We start from the raw sequence: 21,121 nt of genomic DNA on the forward strand, positions 1-21,121 counted from the left end.
AATGCCCTACTCACACTGGGGACAGGTGACTGCTTGAATTGAGGAAGAGAATAGTCAAGATTCACCTCAAAGTTGATGGCATTTGCCAGGGTTCTGAGTTTGAGCAACAAACAGCACTCATGTTTGTCAGAATGAGCCTCTGAGCCACCTCCCCATGCACTTGAGCAGTTCCCCTTCTGAGAATATGTTTCCCTCAGATATCTGCTTGTCCAACATCCTTGCTTTCCTCAGATCTTTGCCCACATGGTGCTTTCTAATAGAGGCCCACCCAGACTACATTGTTTAATACTGCAGCTGCCAGCCCAGCAATCTGGATGCCCGACTATCCGGCATTTTTCTTTTGCAGTAGTATGTATTGCCTTCTAACATACTGTACAATGTGCTTATTGGCTATGTTTATTGTTGATATCTCCCATGAGACAAAGATCTTTGTTTTATTCAATGTTGTATTCCCAAGGACAGAACCACACCCAAAATAGAGTAGATACCAATAAATATTAGCTTAATGAACGCACAGGTAATATTTACACATGGAGGGGCAGAGGAGAACATCAGCTTCCTGTAAGCAGCCTACTCCCAAGAGAAGGGGAAGGCAGAGCTAAGCATGCTTGGTTTATTCTCTGCAAATTCATGATGCATGGTTCAGCCATTCCTTTTCATCAGAGTGACTGAAGGGCAAATAGGAATTGGGAATGTGATATCTCCACAGTGAAAGAAGACATCAGGAATGGAAAAGAAGAACCCACCCCTGATATCCCTAACAGTTTGTTCTTAACTCATTTGCATTCAACTCCTAAGCCCATGCTCAGTTTAAGCCTGTGGTGATTCTCAGAGATCAGAAATTCCAGCAAGAGCATTCTGCTCCCTCTTCAACAGGCACTCCCCCAGTGCCAAGCATTGCACCTGCACCCTTTGTTTCCTTATTGTTTCTCAGCTCCAAAGCCACCCTTCTATTCACTTCTCTTGATGGTGGGGTGAGTACTTTGCAAACCAAATTTCTCAGACTACCTCAATCATTGACTTCCTGTCTGCCAAAAGGAGATAGGCAGGAGACTGGAAGCAAGCAAGAGCATAATTGCGGGAGTGGGAGTTGGGGGGTGGCAGTGGGCAGTTCTTCCTCCAAGCCCCAGCCTTGCCATCTCCTCAGTTACTAGCAGCATCCAGGCACTATTTGTCCTCAGTTGCGTGGAGCTCACCCCCAGAGTCCCAGCATCAGCCCTGGGGCCTCCTCTGAACTCTTAGGATAACTCTACCCTTTATTTTTTGTTCCTCCAGTCTTAGGAATATGAGCAGTTTTCTGCAGTTAGACTCTCTATGTTACTCCTCCTTCCTGCTCTTTCATTCCTCCCATAGCCATAGGATCAGTTCCCTGCATTGAGTCTCTCTATCTAAAATACCTAGTATGGTTTCTCTTTCCTTGCCTGGATGGACCCTAACTCATACAGCTTCTCTGTAGATACTTTTGGGAACATCAGTGGACACGTTAGAATTCATCCCCAGGGAGCTCTGATGTGGGTCAGAAAATTTACTAATTAAATTTCTACAAGAGTGCAAATCCATTCCTTATTCCATTTCTCTTTCCTAAGTATGCCCTTCCGCATTGTCCAATATAAGTGGGGTGACCATACACACCAATGCACCCAAGACAGTCCAGGTTTTTGCCTGTTATCCCAGCAAAATTATTAATATAGCTTCCTTTCTCTCTCAAAACTATCTAGTTTGGGTGATAAATTATATGGTCACTGTAAATATAGACCATCATATGTTCTACAGTGAAACTCAATGACGACATTAAGATACTACAGCAAGGAGGCGTTGAGCTACCTGACTTCAAACTATACTACAAGGCCACAGTAACCAAAACAGCATGATACTGGTACCAAAACAGATATGTAGACCTATGGAACAGAACAGAGGCCTCAGAAATAATGCCACACATCTACAACCATCTGATCTTTGACAAACCTGACAGAAACAAGCAATGGGAAAAGATTCCCTATTTAATAAATTGTGTTGGGGAAATAGGCTAGCCATATGCAGAAAACTGAAAGTGGACCCGTTCCTTATGCCTTATACAAAAATTAACTCAAGATGGATTAAAGACTTAAATGTAAGACCTAAAACTATAAAAACCCTAGAAGAAAACCTAGGCAATACCATTAGGACATAGGTATGGGCAAAGACTTTATGACTAAAACACCAAAATCAAAGGCAACAAAAGCCAAAATTGGTAAATGGGACCTAATTAAACTAAAGAGCTTCTGCACAGCAAAAGAAACTAACATCAGAGTGAACAGGCAACCTACAGAATGGGAGAAAATTTTTGCAATCTATCCATCTGACAAAGGGCTAATATCCAGAATCTACAAAGAACTTAAACAAACTTACAAGAAAAAACAAACCCATCAAAAAGTGGGCAAAGGATATGAACAGACACTTCTCAAAAATAGACATTTATGCAGCTAACAAATGTATGAAAAAAGTTCATCATCAATTGGTCATTAGAGAAATGCAAATCAAAACCACAATGAGATACCATCTCATGCCAGTTAGAATGGCAATCCTTAAAAAGCCAGGAAACAACAGATGCTGGAGAGGATGTAGAGAAATAGGAACGCTTTTACACTTTGGTGGGAATGTAAATTAGTTCAACCATTGTGGAAGACAGTGTGGTGATTCCTCAAGGATCTAGAACCGGTAATACCATTTGACCCAGCAATCCCATTACTAGGTATATACCCAAAGGATTATAAATCATTCTACTATAAAAACACATGCACACATTTGTTTATTGCAGCACTGTTCACAATAGCAAAGACTTGGAACCAACCCAAATGTCCATCAATAGCCTGGATAAAGAAAATGTGGCACATATGCACCATAGAATACTATGCAGCCATAAAAAAGGATGAGTTCATGTCCTTTGCAGGGACATAGATGAAGCTGGAAACCATCATTCTCAGCAAACTAACACAGGAACAGAAAACCAAACACCGCATGTCCTCACTCCTAAGTGTCAGTTGAACAATGAGAACACATGGACACAAGGAAGGGAACATCACACACTGGAGCCTGTTGTGGGGTGGAGGGCTAGGGGAGGGATAGCATTAGGAGAAATACCTAATGTAGATGACGGGTTGATGGGTGTAGCAAACAAGCATGGCACGTGTATACCTATGTAACAAACCTGCATGTTCTGCACATGTATCCCAGAACTTAAAGTATAATAATAAAAAAAAGAAAAAAAAAAAGACACTCCAGCAATAAAATACCAATTACAAGTTGTTCCAAATTTGAATATAAACTCCTTCTCATCATGAATTTTCTGAAATTAAAATTAAATGATTAAGTTCAATGATTAATGTACAAAGATATTAAACCTCAAAGGAGTTGAAGTCCAAAATCATATTCTCTTCACTTTGTAATTTAAAGTTCAAAGAAAATTAATGTCCAAAATATATCCCAATTTCTTATCCAACTGCTTTGTTATATTTCTCAATGTTCCTAGGCCATGCACAAAATGTTGGAGTTGAGATGTCCAAATATAACTTCCTTTTTCCTCATGAGCATCTTGAACAGATTATAAAATAAAACAAAGTGAACAGAGAAGAGACTAAAACAACACCCTTATTACTAACAAATGTGACTTGTGCCTACAGGCAAGAAAGCCTGTTAACAATGAACTCTGGAACTGGTCTTCCCCACTGTGGCATAAACAGCTACTGTTCACCCATGCCTGTGTTTGTCCCCTCTTCCGGGCACAACTACACTATATCTTTCTCAGCCTCCCTTATGGTTAACTCTGTTCATGTCATTGAATTTTGGCCAATGGAACGTGGAAAAAAATTCTGCACACCCTCCTAATATGGTCCATAAAAATTTCCCAAGTGTGTTTCATGCTTTCACACCCTCCCCTCATTTGCAAGCTGAATGAAGAGGACTCTCAGGGCTTAGAAGAGGGCAAAGCCACCAGATGGAAGAACACTAGGTCTCAGCATTACTGCATGGAATAGAGCCTGTTTCTTTACCACCAATCCTCATTGAACGGTGACATAAGTGAGAAACAAACATTTATTTTTGTTCAGCTACGGAATGTTTGGAAGTTGTTTGTTTCACTGGTTAGCCTATCCTGCCTGATACACCCACAAAATCCCTGGAAGCGCTGATGCAGGACAGGTTTTCCTGTGGCAGGAAGTGAACTGCTCAGGTGAGACAGAGACGCGGAAGAAACTTCTGACCCTATGGACAGCTCCCCCCACGAAAAAGAGGGCGAGGCTGAGCTGAGCATGCTCAGTAGAATCTTTCCACATTCAATCCAAGCGACTTAAGCCCCTCTTTCTTCCCTGGTAGGAGTGAGGGAGCTTCTTTCCAGAGGCTAAAATAATCACACCGCCACATGGAAGGAAACAGCTCCCCACCGAAAATGTGTTTTCTTTTTGTGCAGCTCTTTTCTTGATCTCTAGAAATCTTTCCCTTTGTTCCCCATCAGATTCTATATACTGTTTCTCAAGACACACCCCCTCTTAGCATCCTTAGCAGGTATAAGACAGAGAGGCACTACATTTCTCTCTTCTGACTAGCCCATGAATGCCAGTCACATGGTCCCCTTTGGCCAAGCTTGGGTGAGAGTTAAAGGAGAAACAGCCCTTCCTGACCTCTCTCCCCACCTGCTCCAGATTCCAGAGTCCATGAAGGGTCATTCTCAGCAGACATAATAAGGATCCTGGATGCATTCTTCTTTTTAACAATGAGGTCATTTCCTCACAAATCACCAGGCTCTTCCTAAGGAAAGTTTGCACCCACAGCAATGCCCAGAGTCCACCTGCTTTACAGACCCACCTTCCTTCCCTGCCTTTATTTGAAAAGGAGAGAGAAAAGCTCCAATCTTCATCATAACAAAACTAATGCTGGGATGAATCCACTTCAATGTGCTTGCCATGCTCGTAGTCCCTACTAAGGGACAATACCCTGCATAGCCCTGGATACTTGGACCTATGTTTTGTCCCACACGGCCTCCACCTCCCAACCAAAACAGATGAGGCAGAGGTGGATGCCCATGGATTGGTCAGCACACTATGGCTGAGAGATAAGCCAGTTAACGGGAATTGAAACCCAAAGTTCATGATGTAGAATTCAAATGAGATAAGTCACAATGAACCATCTCAAAACCATGAAACAGCAGGACCCGTGAGTAAACAGAGGAAGTCAGCTCATGGACAAAGGACAAGGGCACAGTTGTAGACAGACATGCAAATGATGAGAGGATAGCGGAGGGACAGGAGGCAGAGCGCACAGCCTGGAGGAAATTATTCACAGATATCTTGGAACCTGTCCGTTGTTCAGTGCTTTCTTTCCATGTCTATGTTTATAATAAGCCCCTTTTTCCTTGACCTGACTTGGGTGGTCAAGGTCACTGTGCCTTGCCTGATTGAGACAACTCAGTTGCACAATTGCATAATTAGACTGTGATAAGTGATCCAGAAAACCATGATCATATGGGCTTCTCCTCTTCCTACCTAAAATAGCAGATGCCTTGAGGTTCAAACTTTGGGAAAAGGGTATGAATAAGCACTAGATAGTTTTGCAAGATTTGCACTCTAGGAAAAAGGAGAGTAAGCTAGGTGAATTATTGGGATATTCTTTAGGTTACTATGAGATTTGGAGGTTACAGTTAGAAAAAAAAGTTTCCTGCAGCAAAACCCATGCCAAATTGAAAAATTCTCTAGACTACATGGGAGGTCTTCAAGGAAATCATGGTGCTGGTTAAAAATAATAATAATAAAAGATGAAAGATTTTGACTTCTTTTCTTCTGGGGATGGGAGAACTAAAGCCAGGCCTCAGTGTCATCTTTCCACCCAGGAGCAAGACTGAGCCCTTCCACTGTGGGACGTTGAGGCCTGAATAAGACCCTTCCAAGCAAAGGTGAAAGAGGCTCTGAGCACAAGTACCCATAAACATGGGCTGCGGTAACATAGGAACCCAGAACCCTAATCATCAAAGCCAATGGATGTCTCTAAGAAAGGGAGTGATTGTCCTGACAGAGTTTTAAGAGCCAAAAGGCTTTGTGGACTCAACCTCCAAAACAGAGCAGATGGGAGGAGGGATGGTGAGAAGGCTTATTCCCAAGCCAAGCCCTGGAGAGGATGGCAAAGTGGCAGGTGGAAAGCGTGGTGGATGTGGAGTCCCATGTGAGACAGGATATCCCGGCTGATGCCTCACAAATCCTCGCACTTGCTGCCTCTCATTGCGCCTCCTGTTTCTATCTTCAGTAAAGGCTTGAGGCTATTTGGAGCCCAGAAGCCAGCAGCTGAAGGGAACAGGCAATTGGCCAGGCCAGCTCCTCAGCCCAAGGAAGGCAGGCCTGGGGCAATGCCCACTGGCCAGTAACATCAGAGGGCCCACTGGAAACACATCCAAGTCCCCATGACTCACAACTGTCATAGCTGCGAAGCAGTGTCATCTTTCTTCCTGAAGATTTCCTGTATCACCCCAGGAGCAAAAGGGATGATTGAATTTTGCTCTGGAAATAAGTAATGGGTCACTGGGGACATGAATAGAACTATAGCTTCCTTAAGAAGCAATCTCTCTTAAGAAATTATAAAGCAAGTGGCTCCCCTGCTCAGTGGTGTCTGTGGCATTGTACTCCCAGTCTTTCAGGATAAGTCTAAAACAGTTTGGCACTCAGTTCCAAGCTCACCTATGGAAAAGGAGGAACTCCAAAATCTGTAGAATAAATAAAGTAATAAGGTATGCCTGCCCTAAATGGAGAAAGTCCAGCCAGTATTATTAAAAACTTTCAGTCTTTAAAATTTATAACATGGAAAGCTGTACTATATTGAAGTATCTGGGTCTCCCCAAAAACAATGACATTAGGGAGGAAATCAAATGAGAAGAATCTAAGATTGACAGTTCAACTAGCCAAATCGCCAAATAATCTGCAGGCACAGTGGGAGAGTGGACTGTTATTAAATAAACCTCTGGTGAATTTTCTTTATTAAAGAGCAAGAAGTCAGCTGGTTTCAAAGCCCCGGGAATGTGGGGATGTAGACCCTTTCAGCGATAGCCAAAAGTGAGAGTTAGGAAGGGTCTAAAACCTCTGCTCCCCCTTCACTAGAAAGCCAGCCCTGGGTAGGGAGGGACCAGGCAGCAGCCCCACTCTGCACCACACAACACTCTGTTACTCCCGCCTGGCCTATTAGTCTCTCCCTTAGCCTGATCTAAGTAACTCTAACCCAAACAAGGAGAAAATCAAAGTTGGGAATTACAGCATTCCTGACCAAGAAAGATTGAGGGTCAACCTGCAAAGAGTAAGCCCCAAAGTCAAGGAAAGGGAATGAGATCTGGACACAGAGCTGCACTCAACATCCAGCATGACCCTCAGCAGGATGCACCACTAGGCACAGTAGTGTCTACGCTTGTCCAGCAGACATGGCAGGGTGAGCTTGCTCTCGGCAGAAGAGAGAAACCTCCCACTAAGGGAAGAAGGAGCTGGGTGCATGAGATTGGCCCAGTAAGACAAACCTTCTCCTCAAAATAAGAGGGGCAGCTCTCATAGTATTGTAGTCTTGGTCACTCGTGTTTGCCCCCTGAGTCAGTTTCCATGGACTCCCATTTAAACCCTGGAGGCAGGCAGGCAGGGTCACTAGAAGTCTGTGAGGCATTAGGACTACTCTGTCCCCCTCTGAAAAAATGTAACACAGATGGAGAAAGAAGTGCTGCTGACCCTCAAATCTCCAAAGGCCTGAATGGGGGTGGCCCAGAGCAACAAACTGCCTACTTGCAACAAGCCTGCTTGCAGAAGACAGGACTTTGGCGGGAGAGGAGACCAACCACTCCTGAGGACCTGCCCCTTGCTGCCTCTCATTGCACCTACTGTTTCTATCATTGATAAAGGAAAGATGTTGCATGCACCACTCTATTTCACATTTAAGTTCAAGGTTCTGGGGAAATGAGTCCCACAACACTGGCAGAACGAATGTCTACTCCACGACAGGGCTGCCACAGTATGGTAGCAGACAGGACTTTTCATCAATAACAGCCTCTGGAAACCATGGGGAGAAAGTGTCCTGCATAACCAAGCGGAGGCAAAAACCAGGGAAGCATGGATTAGACAATGAAACGATTCAAGTGAAACAACAAAACAATTCAAGGGGGGGAAATAAAGGCCCAGTCATTCATAGTACTGCAAAGTGATTAATCTAAAATGCAAATTTGATGACATCAGATCCTATTTAAAATCTCTGCCTTTTCTCTGTTCCCACACAGCCTCTCCTATCAGACATAATGAACTACTGCTAGGATTATTGCAGTAGTCTTCTGACTGTCACCAGTCTCACCTCACTGTACTCCTCCACTTCCCCACTGCTTTCACAACAATCAGTGTAAATCTCCAAACTCATCAGGGCCCTCCTTACCTCTAGCAATGTTCCCGGACTTCCTATACCCTTGGGGCGAAAGTCTACACACATTATAGGCCTTATAACAGCCTCCATCCATTCATTCATTCATTTAACAAATATTTATCAAGTGCCAACTCCATCCCAGACTACTGTTAAGAGTGGTAGGGAACAGTAAACCAAAGACCAAAAGTCCCTGACTTTAGGAAGTTACATTCTGCGGGCAAAATTTAGCACCCCTCTGTGTTCAGCTCTTCTGCATTCAGTGGTGTGGGCACAGGTTTTTACCAGCTCATGGAGACCAAGGGTGCACATCTCTTCCCTACTCTGCATTCAGTGACATTGCTTTGGTAGCTTGAAATCAAGCTGGGTGGGAATATTTACACCGTGGAAATCAGAAGTCACTACAAATAAGCAGACACTAGGCTTTTTCTTTTTCAAGAACAGGTACGTGAACATTTAGCAGCATACTTTTGTACCTTAGCCCAGGCTGCTCTCTGTGCCTAGAAATCTCTTCTTCTTGTCATCTGCCTGATGAATACCTACCTTCAAGACTTAGTTCAAATATCAAAGCAGTTTTGGACCCAAGAGGGAGAGCAGACTCCTCCCTCTGAGCTGCCTCTGTACCATGCACACACCCAGAACACTTTCAGCACTTACCTAGTCATGTGACTGTCACCCCACTGTACTGTAAATTTCTTGGAGCCAGGGATGAGTCAGGCATGACTCATCAATATCCCCAGCCCCTGGTATAGTGCCTGGCCCAGTTCCTGGACCACTCTAAAATAAATTCCTGTTGAATACATTTGGAGCCAGGAAAAAATATGTATCTTATTTTAACAGCTGTCATCAGACTTCATTTTAGGAAAGGAATCAAGTATGAGGTGAAATGAGCCCAAATTGTGGAAATGACCTGGGATATTTAGGTATAGTAATATGTAACATTGAGATTTCCTTTTCTGAGCTAAAATTATTCCATACCTACAAGATATTCACAATGTGAATGCCTTATGTAAATGGTTGGACTGGTGAATGTTAAGAAAAATGGCTGAGTTCTATAACTGAGTTAATGGGGTGCTGAACAGGGAAGATATGAGCAACAAGCACGGGGATCCCTAGACTGAATTTGCTCAGAATAAGGAAGCTGGAGCCAGAAGTGACCACAATTAATAAGCCCCCTGGGAATTTATGAAAATCTTGTGAGGCTCTGGATACTCCAGAATCCTTGGGCTAGGGCTTTAAATTCATCTCATCTAGACATGAAAAAACAGGGTGGCCTAATTTGACAGCTTAATCAGGAAGAAGTGGGTAACATGGATGGATGAATGGATGGATGGATGGATGGATGGATGGATGGATGGATGGATAGATGGATGGATGGATGGATGGATGGATGGATGGATGAAAGGAAGGGTAGATGAATGGATAGATGGATGGATGGATGGATGGATGGATGGATGGATGGATGAAAGGAAGGGTAGATGAATGGATAGATGGATATCTGAAAGCAGAAGTTGTGAATGGCTTAGTAGTGGAGGTGGCAAGTGAGATTATATTAGGCCATTCTTGCACTGATATAAAGAAGTATCTGGGTCTGGGTAACTACAGATAAAACAGATTTAATTGGTTCTTGGTTCCGCAGGCTTTACAGGAAGCATGATGCTGTCATCTGCTTCTGCTGAGGGCCTCACTAATCTTACAATAATGACAGAAGGTGACAGGGAGCCAGTATGTCACATGGCAAGAGAGAGAGGGAGAAGGCACCACACTCTCTTAAACAACCAGATGTCATGTGAACTACCAGAGCAAGAACTCACTCATCATTAGGGGATGGGGCTAAGACAGTCAGGAGGGATCCACCCCCATGACAAAAACATCTCCCACTAGGCCCCATCTCCAACATTGGGGATTACATTTCAACATGAGATTTGGAGGGGACAGACATCTAAGCCATATCATTTCATCTCTGGCTCCCAAATATCATGTACTTCTCACATTACAAAATACAATCATACCTTTCCAGTAGTTCCCCAAAGTCTTAAGTCTTTCCAGCATTAAGTCCAAAGTCATCAGAGACTCAGTCTCCTTCCACCATCAGCCTGTAAAATCAAAGACAAGTTATTTGCTTCCAAGATACAATGGTGGCACAAGCATTGGGTAAACATTCCCATTCCAAAAGAAAGAAATTCACCAAAAGAAAGGGGCAATAGGCACCACACAAGTCTAAAACCAAGAAGGACAGTCATCGCATTTTAAAGCTCCAAAATAATCCCCTTTGACTTCATGTCCCGCACCCTGGTATGATGGGTGGGCTCCCAAGGCCTTGGGCAGACCCACCCCTGTGGCTTTGCAGGGTGCAGTACACATGGCTGTTCTCAAGGGTTGGAGTGGAGTACTTGTGGCTTTTCCAGGCAGAGTTTGCAAGCTGCCAATCTACCATGTTGGGGTCTGGAAGGTAGCGGCCCCCTTCCTATAGCTCCACTAGGCAGTGTCCCAGTGGGGACTCTGTGTAGAGGCTCCAATCCCACATTTCCCCCTGCCATTGCCCTAGTAGAGTTTCTCTGTTGGGGCTCCACCCTGCAACAGGCTTCTGCCTGGGCACCAAGCTCTTCCATAATCATCTGAAATCTAGGTGGAAGCCTCATTCATGCTTACATTGTGAGCATCTGAAGACTTAACATCATGTGACAACTGCCAAGGCATGGCTTGCACCCTCTAGAGCTGCAGCCCAAGCTGTACCTTGGCCCCTTTGAGTCATGCCTGAAGCCAGAGTGGCCAGGATGCAGGGAGCAGTGTGGCAGCACAGGGAAGCAAGGCCATAGGCCTGGCCCCCTAAGCTACTTTTCTCCTAGGCCTTTGGGCCTATGATGGAAGGGACCACCCCAAGACTTCTAAAGTGCCTTCAAGGCCTTTTTCCCATTCTCTCAGGTATTAACAATTGGCTCCCTTTAGGTCAGGCTAATTTCCCTAGCAAGTGGTTGCTCCACAGCATGCTTGAACTTCTCTCCTGAAAATTATTTTCTTTCCTACTACATGGCCTGTTTATTAGTCCATTTTCATGCTGCTGATAGAGACATACCCGAGACTGTGTGATCTATTCAGGAAAAAGGGTTTAATGGACTTACAGTTCCACATGGCTGGGGAGGCCTCACAATCATGGTGGAAGGCAAGGAGGAGCAAATTATGTCTTACATGGATGGTAGCAGGCAAAGAGAGAGAGAACTCCTCTTTATAAAATGATCAGGTCTCATGAGACTTATTCACTATCACAAGAACAGCACAGGAAATACTTCCCCCCATGATTCAATTATCTCACACTAGGTCTCTCCCACAACACATGGGAATTCAAGATGAGATTTGGGTGAGGACACAGCCTAACCATATCAGCTAGCGTGAAAATTCTCCAAATTTTTATGCTGTGCTTCCCTTTTAAATATAAGTTCCAGTTTCAGGTCATTTCTTTGCTTGCACATATAAACACTGGCTGTTTGAAGCAACTAGGCCACTTCTTGAACACTTTGCTGCTGAGAAATTTCTACTGCCAGATACCCTAGGCCATCACTCTTAAGTTCAAACTTCTATAGAGCCTTAGGGCCTGGAAAAAATGCAGCCAAGCTCTTTACTAAAGCATAACATGGGTGACTTTACTCCAGTTCCTAATAACTTCATTTCCATCTGAGACCTCATCAGCCTGGACTTCAATATCTCTATCAGCATTTTGGTCACAACCATTTAGCCAGTCTACAAGTTGCAAACTTTCCTTCATCTTCCTGTCTTCTTCTGAAACCTCCAAATTCTTCCAATCTCTGCCCATTACCCAGTTCCAATGCTGGATCCACATTTTTAGGTACCTTTATAGCAATGCCCAACTCCTCAGTACTAATTTTGTGTTATGCCATTCTTACACTGCTATAAAAAAAAGGTACCTGAGGCTGGCTAATTTATAGAGAAAAAAAGCTTTAATTGGCTCATGATTCTGCAGGCTTTACATGAAGCATGGTGCTGGCACCCACCTCTGGGGAGGCCTCAGGGAGCTTACACCATGGTGAAAGGTGAAGGCAGAGCCAATGTGTCACATGATCAGAGCAGGAGCAAGAGAGAGGTGGAGGTATCACACTCTTTTAAACAACGGGATCTCACATGAACTACCAGAGAGCAAGAACTCACTCTTCACCAAGCAGATAGGGCTAAGCCATTCATGAGGGAGCCACCTCCTACCAGGCCACCACCTCCAACATTGAGGGTTACATTTCAACATGAGATTTGGAGGGGACAAACATCCAAACCATAACAGAGATGAAAGCCAAGACAGCTGGACTAGGTGGGGCAAGCCAGGAACAGGCTTCAGAAACAGCCTAGGCAGGAGGCAGGAAGACAAGACGGCAGGAAGCAGTGGAGAACAAAGCAGGCTCCTCATCATTCAACTTCCCCTGAGTGCAGCAAAGGGGCCTTATTGTCAGCCCCTAACTGATCATTGATAACTAAAGTTATAACAACTCATACCTGTAAGGGCCATGGTGAGTTAGAGCTGGCAAGAGCCCTAATGATACACAGTCTTCTCTTGAAAGAGGAGAAGACTGAGGCCCAGAGAAGTGAGTAAATTTCCCAACAAGCAGAGGGTTGAGACTGGAATCTGGCTTCCCACCCCAGCCCAGTGCTCTTGGAACTAGAGGACGGTCCTCACCCAGTCAGCTAAGGGGAGCCTTGGCATGCTGGCCACCACCAGCCCAGTGATGCTAGGAAAGTTGCAGTGCTTATCTATCTGTGTGCGCCTCCCTTTGCTCAAATGTAATGTAGAAACAATAATACAGCCTGTCAGGATCTTCTTGTAAGAACTAAATTACTTAATATTTTAAAACATAGTGGTGTCATATTTGAGCTCACATTACCCTAAGATTCACTCTACCATCAGGCTGCTACAAGGAATTCAAAGATTCCTGGGTAGAGACCTGATGAAAATGGGCACCGGTTAAAAAAAAAAAGGAGGGATAATTTGGGGGTGGGGGTGTCATTTACATTGTCCCCAGGTCCTACCCCTGGAATTGTGCAAGGGCCACAATAGTCAGAAATGGATTGTTTCATGGGATGTTCAATGAAAACTCAGTTAAACCGTGAGACCATCTTGTCTTATTGCTTAAAACCACTGAAAGCTGAAAGGGTAGGATCTTTGGAGCTTCTGGGTAACATCCTCTGAGGACCCTAGGAATGGTGAATGAGGGAGGAAGGGAGTAGGGAGAGAAGAATTTAAAGTGAGCAGAGCCAGGCAAACTCTCCCTGCATGAGCAACTAACAGGAAAACCCAGGTCCCATGTGAAGTACCAAGTTAAAGGACCCCAGCAGGCCATGTTGGTTCCCTTTCCCCTTTCTGGACTTACTGCTCCATCAAGGCTAAGCAGACCATTGGCTCTCCCTTTTCCTCTGTTCTCATGGCTCCCACTACCTCTGCTTTTTTCAGCAACAGATGTATTTTTCAAGGATCCTGCTCCTGGGAAGTACTTCCTCTATCACTTCACTTATCTCACCTGGTGCACTATACCTAATTATCAGCTTAATTGCCTGCTTCCACCACTGACCAGTTACAATCAGGTATATTCTATTCTCGTCCCTATGGCATTATCATTCCAAAACAATAGTAGACACTCTTTGCATATTTATTGGATGAATGAATTAATGAATGAATGCATGGAACTCTTCATGACAATGAAATTCAGGCCCTAGTCCCACACATAAGTAATTAAAGGTCAAAGTGACCATACTGAGCAAGTTCCTGAGCCTTTGCTAGTGAAAAACAGGGCCCTTGGAGCAACATTGGTCTTTCTTGGAAGCTTAGTAAAAATACAGACTCTCAGGCTGAATCTAAACTTGCATTTTAACAAGATCCCCAGATGATTCCCACACATTGAAGATCGAGAAGCCCTGTTCTAAGGGATAACGTCTTCCAGAGAGTTTAGCTGCTTCCGGCGCCCTACCTCAAGGGTCTGATTCAAGGAATGAGATGGAAGGCTGCAAATACAGGCAGATCACTAAGTTCTCTGGCCCTGGGGCTCCATCATCAGTCTACCCTCCACCGCAGATTGGCCTAGAGATCCCCAAATATGAGGCAACGAATCAAGCGCTCCCTGAGAGGGTGTCGAGCCCCAGTGCCTCCTGGAGGCCTCCAGCTGTGCGGAGTCATGCTTTTGGCAGCACCTGGCTGCTATTGTTAGGAGAGAATGAGGAGCTGCGGGGACAGTGGCACTGTACATGCTGACTAAAAGGCAGGGCTCCTATCTGCATTTGGAATGACATACCCAATTCTATTTGGGAAAGAAGCACAATGGCCCTTTATTAAAGGATTTCAATGGCAGAAACTAGCCAAATGGACCAGGAAATGATTAAGAGACAAAAGTCAAGGCATTGTGTGTGCACCATGCTTAGCCCAGTCCTGAAAGTCCTATTATAATGGCCACTGTTCCTGTAGCCCCTCCTGAGCCCCACCACCCTCCTCAGAAACACTGTGGCTCCTTGGACACACTGCAAGGCCTATTTGTCTCTCCTCAAGGAAAAGGGTGTAAAACTACAGCAAACTTTGCCAGGGACTGGGAGGGATGGTGGGGCAGGGAGAGATGAAGGGGCAAAATACAGGTGGGACAGGAGGTGACAGCCATAGACCACAAGCGGATTAGGGAAGGATGCAGACAGCAGAATTTGTAAATGTTGTACTGCAGCTTGGAAGGGAGGAGAGAAAGAAGAGGGAAGGGAAATATCACTGCTGTCCCACATCATGGAGCAAGATGTCAGGAAGCCCAAGTTCAAAACCCTTACCCCACGTACTGGCTATGTGACTAAGGCATTTTGCTTATGCTTTTTGGATCTCATTTTCCTGGTCTGCAACATGCAGATGCTGATATTAGCTGTACGTGGTGATATGCCAATGAAATTAACTGAAATGAAGCATAGGAAAGTGCTTAGCACAGTTCTTGACACATAAACTGTGAATTCTAATTCAGAAAGAACTAAAAATTGCTTCCTTTGCCTGTCAACTAGTACATACAGCACTGCCCCAGTCCTGCCCATGTCACCCCCTGAGAAAGGCTTAAGGCATGATTCCTCTCAAGATATTAGAGGTTGGTGCAAAAGCTGTTGCAGTTTTTGCCATTACTTTTAATACAACCTAATATTTGTATTTAAGTGGGGACTTCAAAAGAGTCAATGGCTTCTGTTTCAAAAGAAAGACTCTCTAATCATGGAAATGGTATCAGGAGGTCCGAGAAGGACCTAGGCTGATATCTCTTGAGTCATGACCTCTATGGGACCACTTTCCTACTCAGCCTCTGTCTGAGACCATTGAATATGATCTGAATCCAGCTTTCTTTGAGCAGGGTTAGAGAGAAATGCTCTGACAGCAGAAAAAGACTTGGAATGCCAGGAGCTCTGCTGCAGGACTCCAGCAGTGAGGGTCAGTGGGTGGCAGGAGTCACTGGGGAATCAGGCCTGGGAGTCACGGCTGCAGGTCACATGGCAGAGCCTGAGTCCCCCATACAGACACACAACCTGGGCCTGCCCCCCACTCCTGGACAGTAGAGACCCATAACCACTGCTCCATAGGAGTTGGGAAGTTAGAAGGTCTACATTTGGTTCATGAACCACAAGATGGGGCCACCAAGATGACAATCATTCTGATAGCCAAAAGGATCTGGATCTCAGCATGGACAGTGTAGCCACTGAGCACTGATGAGCCACAATTCTCGTGGGGTGGGGCCAGGAAGGTAATGTTCTGACAGGTGGTGGGACTTGGATGCATGGGGATGTGGGGGTGGCAAGAGCACAGAGCCAAGCTGAGATCAAAATGGTGGCCCTTAGGGCCCCTTATCCAAAACCTGACACAAAGAGGGTGGCCCACTCCTGCTTCCTTGCAGACAGTCTTGAGGAGAGGGCAGTGGAAGACAAGACAAGGGCTTCTAGAGAGAGTGGAGCAGCCAGGCCCCGGGTGTTGGGACAAGTGTCACTGCATTATTTGGGGGTCTGGGAAGGGGATGGAGGTCAAGGTCAGAGGCACAGCCTCAGAAAAGCTGGACGGAGCAATAGTGAGTGCCCAGGTAGCAGACTACACACACCTGATGAGGACTGGTCCACCCACTCAAGGAGTCCAGGGAGACCAGAGGCAGAGGGGTCAGTTGGCTGAGAGGCGGCCGTCACAGTAGAATTGGTGACAGATATGGAAGAACATGTTGGTGCCCATTAGAATCATAAAACTGAAATGGCTGCAGAGTCACTAGAGTAATTCTAAAGCCTCCAGGGCGGTTTTGAGTCAGGTGCTCAAAGATGCTGTCCACATTCAGCTGGAGTGGCCACAATGCCAGTCGTCACTTCAAAACAGACACCCAGAAGAGGCAGCAGGGCCCAGCCCTTAGGAAAGAGTTGGAGAAGATGAATGAAGCAGAGCTGTCACCCAAAATAAAAGGCTATTTGTGGTGGTAGTAAGTACAAAGTGAAGAACCGAGGTGGGAGGTAGACCATATCTTATGAGAAATGACCACAGTGAGGTCACACATGCCTTCCTTTTATGCAAATAGAAAGACCCAGGTCCCTATACATTTCAATAAGCCTTTCTTCTTTCCCAGGGTCATCCCTCTCCGTCAGCTCCAGGAGGCTGCCCTAACGCTCTGCCCTCAAAGAGAGAACTGGAAGGGTACTTGGCCAGGTGTACCTTCCTGGGCTCTTCCAAGGTGACAGCTCTCACCCTGTGCTGCAGGTGGCCCTGTGCATGGTGCCACTTCTCACTGCTTACCAGGGCACAAGGACACCGGTGGTTCCCCAAATGGGTCACAGCAGGATGGCCTGCATCAGATTCACCAGGGAGGGCTATAAGAAGGCAGACTTCTTCTTTTTCTTTCTTTCTTTCTTTTTTTTTTTTTTTTGAGACAGAGTTTACTCTTGTTGCCCAGGCTGGAGTGCAATGGTGCGACTTTGGCTCACTGTAACCTCCACCTCCCGGGTTCAAGCAATTCTTCTGCCTCAGCCCCTCCAGTAGCTGGAATTACAGGCGCCTGCCACCACACCTGGCTGATTTTTTGTACTTTTAGTAGAGACGGGGTTTCACCATGTTGGCCAGGCTGGTCCCGAACTCCCGTCCTCAAATGATCCACCCGCCTCAGCCTCCCAAAATGCTGGGATTACAGGTGTGAACCACCGTGCCTGGCAAAGAAGGCAGACTTCTAAACCTAGAAATTCTGATGCAATAACATGCAGGAAAGAGCCCAGGAATTTGCAAAAATGTTTCAACTCCGCAGGCAATTGTGAAGCATGGTCAAATTTGGAAAATATTGATCTACACAAAACAATACAACTATCCAAATATTAAAAATGACTTCACAAAAGGTAGCTAAGAGTGTGTGTCCAATTTTGTATATATGCAATATACTTTTTAGTATATAATAAGTGTATAACTCTGATTCTGTAAACACACACACACTCAAGCATGCGCACATATCTGAGTTGTAGGATGATAGAGGTTTTTCTTCTTTATTCCTTTCTCAACTGACTTTCTATAATAAACAGGTATTCTGTTCGTAATGAAAATATGATTTTGTGAGTGCTGGGGAGCAGATTATGACATATTTGGACTCCCAGAGTGGCTTAGCTCAGACTCTCCGTGTGTGGGTTTCCTAGAAACGCAATGCCTCCCAGAGAGGCGTGCTGTCCCCTTCCTTTCTTCTGAAGAGTGTTTGTATGTGTTTGTTTCAATACACTCTTCATTCTGACTAGCAGACTGCACGGCTGGCTTTTGTAAATGAACGCTCATTTCACTCGATTAAATTAATATATTGACTTTTTTTTTCCACAAGAGTTGAGGAAGAGATCAGGGCTGGGGGGCTGGGCATGCATTCAGGATAGGGCTCTAGTCAGCAGGAAATGAAAGAGCTGAGCAAGGAAACTGAGGTTGATATCAACATGGTGGGGAGGAGAGGCTGCTGTGCGGAGGCTCCCCTGTGCTGCAGGTGGCCCTGTGCTTAGTGCCAGGGGTCTCCCTGGGGACCCCAGACCCCTGTCAAGCCATAGCAGCGTCATGCCAGGGCTGAGTCTGCTGTTGCTCTCCCTGGGGCAGGAGGGGAGAAGATCTGGTGTGAGTCCAGCGTGAGTGCTTTCACACTGGTGAAGAACAAGTTTCTGGAGTGAGAAAGAACTGGATTCAAAATCTGAGTCTGGCACTGAACACTCAGGCATGTTACTGTCCTTCACTAAGCCCAGTTTCCTCTCATCTAGTAGGGATGATAACAGCATCTATTCAATGGATTTCTTGATCACGACCATTGTCCAGCTCCCAAGACCCCATCGCCACCCACCTTCCTCAGGATGGAGTGACAGTGTGGGCCTGCTCTGAAGACTCAGGGTTGGGGCCAGATGTTTAGAGGAGGTGTTTGCTTTTTTCTCCCCTTCAGCCATTGAGACAATATTTGTTACCAATACTGAGATTCTTCATCCTCTGCTTCACTTCTGACTGGAGGCAGCCTGAGGGGAAAACTTTTTTGAGAGGGAGAAACTGCTGGGAAGGTCCCTGGCTCTTGAGGGAGACTCACAGGAAGCGACACTGAGTATTAAGGGTCTGGATGTGATGTCTGGAATGACTGCAGCCATCACATTCCAGCCTGAGGACACAGCCAGTGCTGAGAGAGTAAGACCCGGGTCTTTGCTGCCATCACCAAGCCAACAAATCAGCTGCCACTGAGGTGTGCCTATCTCACAAATTCCTGGTACCTGAGATAATAAAGTCCTTTTTTAAACCAGCTTGAGTTGAGATTTCTCTGTCTTGAAGACAAATGTAACTGACACAGAAGAACAAATTTTACTTTTAGAATCACAGTTGATCTACAACCTCTTCGAAGTGTGAAAGGAAAATAAATCCTTGAACCCCAAACCCACTAAGCCAAAGGGAAAAGTCAAGTTGGGAACTGGGTCACACAAACCTGCCTCTCATTTTGGTTCTTAAATAAGATGACTACAAAAGTGAAAAATTACATGCCTCCCTCAAATTTTACCCACAAGGAAATTCCTTTGCAATGTAAGTTGAATGCTTACCTTCACAGGTGTGGGGGACAAAGAACTCTAAGTCATTCCTCTGCCCACCTGAGACAAATGCATATCTGATTGTTTCCTCTGCCCTATTGTCTATGTTATCTTATGTAAAAATGCAGATTCACTGAGCCAGACAAAAGCATGAATGACTCTTTTCCCCCTCCACCCCTCCCACATGAAAACTGTATTTTTCAATATCCCACCTTTTCCCTTTTAAATTTGAAACCCTCAAAATTATCTTGGGAGAAAGGCATAGACCTGTCTCCTGAGTGCGCGTCCTTAACTTTGGCAAATAAACCTCCTAAAATGATCAAGACTTGCCTTAGTCATTTTCCTTTATTGGCAGAAACAAAGTTGCCAATGTCTTCTACCTAGACCAACAACACCTTTTGAAGTAAACTTTTTATTGAACTACAGAACACACACAAAACTGGGCACAAATCCTAAGTATACAGTTGGATGAATTATGACAAAGAGGGCACATCCTTGTAACCACCATCCAGATAACCCTACCTTCATCCCTGCTTGTGCCCTTCTCAGTTGCTACCCCTCCCACATCTTTAAAGGAAAACACAGTCAAGGTCAGCAAAAAGAAGGAAGGCCTAAGAAACTGCCCCATCCAAGAGCAGCCTCAGGAAACATGGTGGCTGTATTCATTTCATCGGGCTGCCATAACAAATTGCCACAAACTGGGTAGTTTAAAACAACAGAAATTTATTACCTCGCAGTTCTGAAGGCTAGAAGTCTAAAATCAAGGTGTTGGCAGGGCCAAGCTCCCTCTGAAGTCTCTAGGGGAGGATCCTCCCTTGCCTCCCTGACCCCTGATAGCCCCAGGTGTTCCTTGGCTCACAGAGCATCACTCTAATCTCTGCTTCCATCTCTGTCTTCCATCTCTGTCTGTGTCCAAATTTCCCTCTTCCTGTAAGGAAACCAGTCATTGGATTAAGAACCCATCCTACCCCAGTATGACCTCATATTAACTAATTACATCCACATTATTTCCATTTCCAAAACAGGTCACATTCTGAGGTACTGGAGTTAGGGTTTCAACATATCTTTTTTGGAGATACAATTCAAACTATAACAACAACTTATATCACCTTAAATTTATAAGGTGATATCCTGATGGAATCCTGGAACAGAAAAAGGACATTAGGAAAAAACTAAGTAAATCTTTTAAAAACTATGAACTTTAGTCAATAATAGTGAAGCAAAAATTGGTTCATTAATTGTGACAAATATACCACAAGATGTTAGTAACAATGTACTAACATTGTAAGATGTTAGTAACAATGTACTAACATTGTAAGATGTTAGTAACAGGGGGAACCAGGTGTGGGACATGTGGGAAAGCTGTGTGCTATCTTCATAATTTTTTCATAAATCTAGAACTTCTCTAAAATGAAAAGTTTTTTAAGCACTTCAGGGTGAGAGTTCTAGGAAGTAGCAGTTTCTTGTACTGATCTCTGTCATGTTCTCAGCAGCTCATCAGTGTCTGAAGCAAGGTATGGATTTGAGCTACCAATAGATGGATGGATGGATGAATGGATAGATGGACGGATGGACGGATGGATGGATGGATGGATGGATGCAAGGATGAAGGGATGGATGGATGATGGATAGATGGATGGATGGATAGATGGTGTATTAGTGTGTTTTCATGCTGTTG

General features: G+C 44.9%; 1 protein-coding gene across 1 annotated transcript in view; it reads left to right on the forward strand.

Annotated features, from left to right (window-relative positions):
• NPSR1 (neuropeptide S receptor 1) overlaps positions 1 to 17,725 on the forward strand; it is a 220,460-nt gene extending 202,735 nt beyond the window's left edge. Inside the window, exon 9 of the mRNA XM_003811956.4 lies at positions 17,001 to 17,725. Within this exon, the coding sequence (XP_003812004.1) occupies positions 17,001 to 17,109 (109 nt within the window). The 3' untranslated portion in view covers positions 17,110 to 17,725. The remainder of the gene's footprint in view (positions 1 to 17,000) is intronic.
• Positions 17,726 to 21,121: the final 3,396 nt, after the last annotated feature.

The sequence above is a fragment of the Pan paniscus genome, chromosome 6 (genome assembly GCF_029289425.2).
Source record: "Pan paniscus chromosome 6, NHGRI_mPanPan1-v2.0_pri, whole genome shotgun sequence".
Taxonomy (NCBI): Eukaryota; Metazoa; Chordata; class Mammalia; order Primates; family Hominidae; genus Pan; species Pan paniscus.